The sequence below is a fragment of the Octodon degus genome, unplaced genomic scaffold (assembly GCF_000260255.1).
Source record: "Octodon degus isolate 3935 unplaced genomic scaffold, OctDeg1.0 scaffold00184, whole genome shotgun sequence".
In the NCBI taxonomy this organism is placed as follows: domain Eukaryota; kingdom Metazoa; phylum Chordata; class Mammalia; order Rodentia; family Octodontidae; genus Octodon; species Octodon degus.
In genome coordinates, this window is record NW_004524760.1 from 208434 (window position 1) to 216457 (window position 8024).

General features: G+C 52.6%; 1 protein-coding gene across 1 annotated transcript in view; it reads right to left on the reverse strand.

Annotated features, from left to right (window-relative positions):
• Positions 1–4203, reverse strand: part of Ppp2r5b (protein phosphatase 2 regulatory subunit B'beta) — a 9342-nt gene extending 5139 nt beyond the window's left edge. Inside the window, exons 1-6 of the mRNA XM_004643734.2 lie at positions 3862–4203; positions 2984–3438; positions 2129–2325; positions 1515–1616; positions 1255–1347; positions 1005–1135 (exon numbers count right to left, since the gene is read on the reverse strand). Coding sequence (XP_004643791.1) covers positions 1005–1135; positions 1255–1347; positions 1515–1616; positions 2129–2325; positions 2984–3182 — 722 coding nt within the window. The 5' untranslated portion in view covers positions 3183–3438; positions 3862–4203. The remainder of the gene's footprint in view (positions 1–1004; positions 1136–1254; positions 1348–1514; positions 1617–2128; positions 2326–2983; positions 3439–3861) is intronic.
• Between the last annotated feature and the right edge of the window lie 3821 nt (positions 4204–8024).

Below are 8024 nucleotides of genomic sequence, written 5' to 3' on the forward strand. Positions count from 1 at the left end.
CACACACACACACACACACACACACACTTAGTAGCTGTCCTTGAGGGAAAGAGACTGTTCTGCAGGGAATATGCTGGGCCAGGGCTTCTTTTCTGTAGTGAGGAAGAGGCTCTGCCCTTCTCTCTGGTCCAGCCTTTCTCCTTATGGGGCTGAGGATACTCCCTGAACACTGAGCCAGCCCCACCCTAAGTTCCCTCCCTGCCTGTAGTTTGCACTTGGTCTCAAAGGTGGAGGTAGTGGGCCAGGGAGATAGCTCTGTAGAATAGGTGCTTGCCTGGCAAGTACAAGGTCCTGAGTTCAATTCTCAGTACCGCCAAAAAAAAAAAAAAAAATGTATTTGGTACAGGGTCTCACTATGCAGCTCAGACTCCCCAGTGCCGGGATTACAGGCATATGCCACCACACCCAGACTCAGTGGCTGGCTCAGCTTGCCTGGAACTGAAACAGTATGTGGTGCCCACAGCATTTGGTGCCGGGGATTGAACCCTGGTCCCTGCACTTGCCTAAGCAGGCACTTAGTCTGCTGAGCCATCTTGCCAGCCCTAGTATCCCATTTCAAGAGTGAGAAACACAGCAGAGTATGTAAGCGGCTTGCCCACATTCACCCAAACATGGGAACCAAACTCAGATGCAACCTGATTAACACAAGAGGCACGGTCTCAACTACAGGGCCACATGGCCCCCAGAGCCAGTGGGTGCTGGTGCACAATTCAGGCGTGCAGAAAGAATCTCTCTTTGGGGCCACAAGGACTAAGTCTAGATCCTATGCTCTCCTAGACTGCCCTAGACCCTGCATTCACCTCCCCATCTGTACAATGGATATAAATATTCATTCTCTGCTGACTACAGGCTTTGTACTACCAATACTATATTACAGAAGAAGAATTGGGTTAACTGGAATCCCACAAGGCCCCCACAGCCCAGGAATCTCAATCTTAGTCTCCCCAAATCCCCTTCACCCCCTCCCTTCCCAAGTCTCCATTGACTGGAGAACAGCCACTCACCGGAGGAAGATATGGTTGCACTGTTTTCGAATGTAGGCCCGGAGACCCAGGAACTTGCCATAAACCCGGTGCAAGATGGTCTTAAGGTACTCTCGCTCCCGAGGATCTTCACTGTCAAATAGCTCCAGGAGCTGTGGGGTGCAGAGTGAGGGGTCAGGTGAGCGGTCACCTGGTTCCTTCTATCCTATTGCATTCCTTCCAAGAGGCCCCCTTGCCCTATACTCCGCCCAGCCTTTACTCCCCACATCACCATCAGGACAAACTTTTGATCCACATATCTCTTGGCCACAGAGGGCTGGAAGTCCGGGCTTTCCAAGAAACGCAGGAAAAACTCATATACCAGCTGAGGGAGGGAGACAGACAAAAAGATGAAGTTGGTTACAGCCTTAAGCGACTCACCCCACCCTCTGGCCCTTACCCAACAGTGTACGGGTTAAGCAAACCCTCTCTGAGGCCCTCTGATCTCCCCTAAAGTGAGGGTGCCACCCACCTCCCCATCGCTCTTCATACCTGCAGATGAGGCCATGAAGGCTCTAAGTTCGGCTCATCCTCTTCAGGGTCAAATTCAGGGTTCTCACTGGGGGGCAGGGTCCGGAAGATATTCACTGAGATCTGGGGGGGTGTCAGGGTTCCTTAAGAAAGACCCCTTGAAGGCAGAAATGAGAGGGGTCCCCCATCCAAAGTTCTAATGCTTTGACCTCAGCATTTACATCAGCAAGCGGCTCACTCCTTGGGCAATTATCACCTGAATGAAAACTTAGGCCCTACAAGCACTAGGCCAATGGCTGGGAACACAAGGACAGATGGGCCACATTCCTAGGCATGGATAATCCAGAGGGAAAGAGAAGATTGCAAACAGTGAGGTCCCCAGGCATTCTGGGGAGGAAATGGACCTTGACAGGAACTTCACAGGAGGGGCAGTGCCTGAGTCAAGCCATGGAATGACCGGAGGCAGGGAAGGCCCAGAAGTGGGCCAGGTGAGGAGGCCCTGAGTGGGTGGTGGGCAGCAGCAGGCTCCCAGGGAATACAAGACATGCTGAGGTCTTTGCACAGGAGTCCTGAAGTGGCCCAGTAGATTCATATGTCCCTTAAGCAGTCCCCCAGAGGCTGGGCCTAGTGCTTACCATGCGGATGATGTCTGGGTAGACAGGCTCAATGAGGACGCCCCGGGTGCTTCCCACACATTCCACCAGCTCGTTGAGTGCTGCTCGCTTTACCTCCTTCCCCTTCAGGTCAGCCACACAGTCCAAGAAGTCAAACATTACTCCACACTGGGCCAGCTTCCGACTCAGCAGTTCATGCAGCTCAGAGGCTGGCACATCTGGGGAGGACAAGGAACTGCAGAGCTCTAGGCAGGAGTGGGCTTCCTAATCCCTAGGGAAAGCATTCCAGGCAGTCTCTGCTCTTTCCAGACTCCATACTCTGGAACCATCTTTCACTCCCCATAAACAGCAAACACCTTGGGTTCTTTCTGCTCACCCCTAGGAGCTAGGGGAATCTTGCTCTTTCTTCCAAACCAGATTTTAAAGCAAGATCACAAAGTCTGGATGTGTGGTTTTTCCCAAAACAGCCATTCCCACCCTCTCCTAGATGGTACCTTGTACTATAAGCTAGAAGTGGAAAAGGGCTTAGGGCAAGGGCAGAGCCTACACCGTGACCACAGGAAGCTATGCCAAGCACCAACCCCAGGCCCCAGGCAGCTAGCTGGGTTGATAGTGACCTCCTGAAACCCAAGCTGTAGGCTCCATCTTGGCTCTGGCCTGTCCCCCAGGGTGATGCCACCTCCAGATGCCCCACCTCTGGGGATGACAGGCCTGTCAGGCCATGCGTCAGCAGCAAGCTGGTGGGCTGCAAGATAGTTTTGATGATGGAATCCCTAGCTTGGAAGCACCTTGCAAACTCCCTCTGATGGATGTGTCTCACTCCACCTCAGCCTTGCTGTCCCCCTCTGCAGCCCCCACAGCTAGCATCTGGCTCACCTTTGAGCAGGGGCAGTGGCGTGAGCTCTTGCTGGTTGCTCTGATAGCGAAACTGAGAGGAGCTGTGGGAGCGCCGGGGCCGGGCCCTGCGGAGAGACCGGCGGGAGAAGCCGTCTACCTTGTCTGGTGGTGGCACAGGCGACAGCCCCGGAGAGGAAGGACTGGTGGGGGTACTCGCAGGGGGCAACTTCGTCTCCATGGTGGGCAGGCAGCAAGTCAAACTTTCAGAGCCCCTGGGGTTCCCTCTGGACCTGGAGGACGCTGGGTGAGGCTGGGTGAACTAACTCGGCCCCATCCTGTCCTTTGGGGGGGGCCACAACGACAGTCCTGGCCCCCCCCAGGGCCTTTGGCAACTGCCCAGTCCTGGGGGGCAGGCAGGGTGGAAAGAAGATGGCTCAGGCCTTGGGTCCTTCCTGGGGTTCCAGAAGAGTGCAGTCAGGGTTCCCACTCTGGCTCTTGGGAAAAGGAGTCAGGGCAGAAAGGTCAGCAGGAAAGGCAGGCATCGGTCAGCACTTTGCTGCAGCTAGATACTCTACCTTCTTTCTCTCTTTCCCAATCCAAGACCCCAAATTAGGGGTGCAACCCTCTCCTACTGAGAACTTGTTTCTCTCTTCTCTTAGACTGAAAGATCTAAGCTCTAAAATAACCCCTTCCAAAATATGGCCTATTCCCCAACCCACTTTACTCAGAATGGGCACCCTATACCTCATGGCCACCCCTCATCCAAAAGGGGCTGCCCCGCTCCACTAATGCCAGCCACCGCGGACTTCCAAGTACGAGGCCCTCTTCCCCTACTACCCTCCTCCTTCACCTCAGCACCCTCCCCACCTCAATGCCTCCTTTATGGCCCCCCAAACCTCAAAGTGGGGGACACTCACTTCTCAGAAACCCAGACTTTGGATCCCCGATCTCCAGGGCTGCTCGCGAGGAGGGGGCGGTGGTTTAGGGTGCCTCCGCAGCAGTTCGGCCGCTCGGGGCGCTGGGGCTGGGCGGCGGCGCTCCTGGGTTCCCTCCTGGGCTGTGGGAGGGCTGAAGCATGCCCCCAACTCAGCCCCGGGCGCAAGACCGGCTCCGGGCTGGTCGAGTCTGCACGCGTCTCCGCAGACGTCGGGGACTCAGACCCCGAGCGACGCAGCGCGGCGCAGAGGGAGCCCCGGCTCTGCGCGCACCAGCACCCGCCGCCCAGCTGCTCAGGATGACATCAAGTCACCTCCCCCCCTCCCGGCCCGCACCTCCCCACGGCCCGGAGGGGGGCGCTGCGTCAAGGAGGCCCCGGGCAGCTGGGAAATGTAGTCCCCGCCCCTCTTAAAGTCAGCTGCGGAAGCGCCGCTCCAGTGTACCGGCTGCGGATCTCGAAGTCGGTGGAGCCAGGCGGCATGGCGCGGGTGGGATGTGGACTGCTGGACTTGGAAGGGAGACTGCGCAGGGAAGAGGACTCCGTAGTGCGCCCCGGGGACGTGGGGTTGATGCCATGACACTGGTAGGAAAGAGGCAAGGAGCTTATGCCACCCCCACGGATTTGGCCTGGACCTAGGTCATCCCAGTAGGAACCCCGCTCACCCCCGTAAAGCCCAACACGTCAAGAAACTCCTTGAAAACTGGCAAGTGACTAGTTAATAGTGGGCGATGAGTTAGGGCCTGCTGGGAGGGCTGTGGCTCGCCTGAGCCTGCTGGGAAATGCAGTCCGTTCTCAGGCCTGCAGTCCCCCTCCCAACTCTTGCTGTCTGCGGTGACATCATGGTCTCTGGTTTAAAGGGCCAGCCGTGGAAAGGCAAAGCAGGAGAGTTGAAGGTGCTTCCTCGAAGTTGCTACCCACCTTTGCCAGTCGAACTGACAAGTTGGGCTTCCCAGCCACTCCGGCCTCGCAGGTGCTGAAGCACGGTCAGGAAAAACTGTCATCAACACCCTGCTGATGGCTACCCTGGGCACAGCTAGGACTGGAGCAGTTTGGCATCCTGACCCAAAGTTCCCCCTGCAGTCCTGTTCCCCTGTCCTAGAACCTAGAGCCCTAACACTCTATTCTCCTGAGCTGCTGTGAAATCTCCACCTTGAACTTTGTTCTGGATGTAGAACTCATCCATGCTGAGCAGCAGGAGAGAGTAATGAGGTCAGGGTGGGGCCTGGGGCCCTTTGCACAGTCTGCTCCATTCTGCTTTGGGCTCTGGTGACCACTCTGTGGCAGAGGAAACTTGGGTGCTCAAGAGGTGCCCATCTGCTTGAACAGCCAAAGCTGAAGGACTACACAGAGGGCTGTAGGTTGGCTTGGCTGGGACCAGCCACTGCTGCCCTCGCTCCGAAATCTTTAGCAGCTTTACCTTGGAGGCCTTGCCTGCCAAACCCTTTACCCACCTCCCAGGCTCAGAAGGTGAAAAGGGACAGACCACCCACTGAGCCTCCTGCAGCCAGGGCAGGACCCTGAGGCCCAGGCAGGAGTTTCTTGCCTAAGTTCACACAGATCAAAAGCAGGTAACCAGCAGGCCTCAGTGACACATTGTATTACTAGCACTCAGAGGCTGAGCCAGGAGGATGGAGAGGGCAAGTTAGGGACTACGCTGTCTCAAAATAAAATAAAATAAGCTGGGGACATAGGTCTGTGGTAGAACAACCTTGTGTTTGATCCCCAACAATAAAGAAGAAGGATGGGCTGGAGAGATGGCTCAGTGGTCTAAAGCACCTACTTGAAACAAGCTTGGCAAAGCACAGGGACCGCGGTTCAATCCCCCAGCACCACATGCCAGCCAGCCCCGCCCCCTGGTGGGCTGAGCTGGCCACACACACATACAATAAATAAATGTAATAAATAAAAATAAATAATTTTTAAAAAAATAAAGAAGAAGGAGGAGAAGGAGAAGAAGAGCCTCCATCCCTCATCTGGTCCCAGCCCCTCCCATATACACCTTGTGCTCTGGTTTCATGGCCAAACTGACCAGGACAGGTGCTTTGTACAGAGCAGTGCTTGGTTCGAGGAATAGGAGATGTAAGGGTATAAGACTTCTGGAATACACAGGATTTGTTGGGTTGAGTTGAATTGCACTGGGGTTTGTTTTTGCAGTGCTAAGGATCAAACCCAGTTTGAGTGCATGCTAGGCAAGTGCTCTATCCACCACAATGGATACATTTCCAACCTCAAAAGTAACAACTGAACTAGGTCTCAAAATAGGCAACACGAACAACTAAACTGGGAGAGGAGGGTTGCTATGCTGAAATACGTTTGTGCTTCTTTTTGGTTATCTTGAGACCTATTTTGAGATATGATCTTCCTGCCTCAGCCTCCCAAGTGCTGGGATTACAGGTATGTCACCATGTCTGGCTTTTTTTCCTTGTTAAGACAGGGTTTCAGGGCTGGCGAGATGGCTCAGTGGTCTAAAGCACCTACTTAGAACAAGCTAAGCAAAGCACAGGGACCACGGTTCAATCCCCCAGCACCACATGCCAGCCAGCCCCGCCCCCTGGTGGGCTGAGCTGGCCACACACACATACACACAAAATAAATAAATAAACAAAATAAAATTAAATTAAATTAAATTAAATTAAAAAAGACAGGGTTTCAGGGCTGGCGAGATGGCTCAGTGGTCTAAAGCACCTACTTAGAACAAGCTAAGCAAAGCACAGGGACCACGGTTCAATCCCCCAGCACCACATGCCAGCCAGCCCCGCCCCCTGGTGGGCTGAGCTGGCCACACACACATACACACAAAATAAATAAATAAACAAAATAAAATAAAATAAAATAAAATTAAAAAAGACAGGGTTTCAGGGCCAACAAGATAGTTGAGTGGACTAAGCACCTTTTTAGGCAAGTGCAGGGACCAGGGTTTGATCCCTACACTGGCCCCACTCCTGGGAGCACTGAGCCAGCAACTGAATCCAGGTGTGGTGGCAAACCTGGATTTATTTGTAACCCCAGCACTAGGAGGCTGAAAACAGAAGGATTACTAGGAGTCCAAGCTGTGTAGTGAGACCCTGTACCAAATACATTTTAAAAAAAGAAAAGAGGGAAGACAACAATATGCAATGTATTAATTATTGTAACTGTCCTTTTAACCCGTTTTGAAACTGTTTCGTTGCTTTTTCTTTTCTTTTTTTTTTTTTTTTTTTCTTTTTTGTATTTTAGGGAAGGGTCCACAGGGTGTTCACGGTCTCACTACCAGATAGTGATCTGCCTGTTTACAGCCTCCCAAGTGCTGGGATTATAGGCATGTGCCACCACACCCACTCTCAATTACTCTCTCAGCCCACCCCAGGTACGGGCCTGCACTGCAGGCCAGGGGATCTAACCCAGGCTCCTGTGCCTGCTTGGCGCTTTAATCTGCTGAGCTATTTGGCCAGTCCAGTTTTTTGTTGTTGTGGTTTTTTTTTTGAGACAGGGTCTCCATTTATACCAGGATGACCTTGAACTCACTATGTAGCCCAGGGCAGCCTCAAACTCACAGAGATCCCCCTGCTTCAGCCTCCTTAGTATGCACACTTAATTAAAATTTCTCATTAAAATTAATTTTTTTTCTATTTATTTATTTATTTTGCGGAACCGAGATTGAACTCAGGCCCTTACACTTGCCAGGGAAGCACTTATCCCACTGAGCCATCTTCCCAGCCCCCATCTCTTTAAAATTAATAAAAAATTTAAAAAGAAAAGACAGGGTTTTTTGTCAGAACCGAGGATTGAACTCAGGCCCTTGTGCTTGCCAAGGAAGCACTTATTCTACTAAGCCATCTCCCCAGCCCCCAAAAGACAGGGTTTTAGTTTGCCCCAGGTTGGTCTCGAACTTTTGGCTCACCTGATTCTTCTGCCTTAGCCTCCCAAGTAGCTCTGCCACCACACCCAGATCTTTTTTGTTTGTATTGGTACCTAGAATCAAACTCTGGATACTGTGCTTACCAGAAGGACACTTATGCCAGTGAGCTATATGCCCAGAGCCCCCAGCTTTTTTACTTTTTTGTTGTTATTCTAGGGACTGAACCCAGGGCCTTTAGTCTCAACTACATCAGTCTGTCCCACCTCTTTTAAATTTTCTTTCTTTCTTTTTTTTTTTTTTTTTTT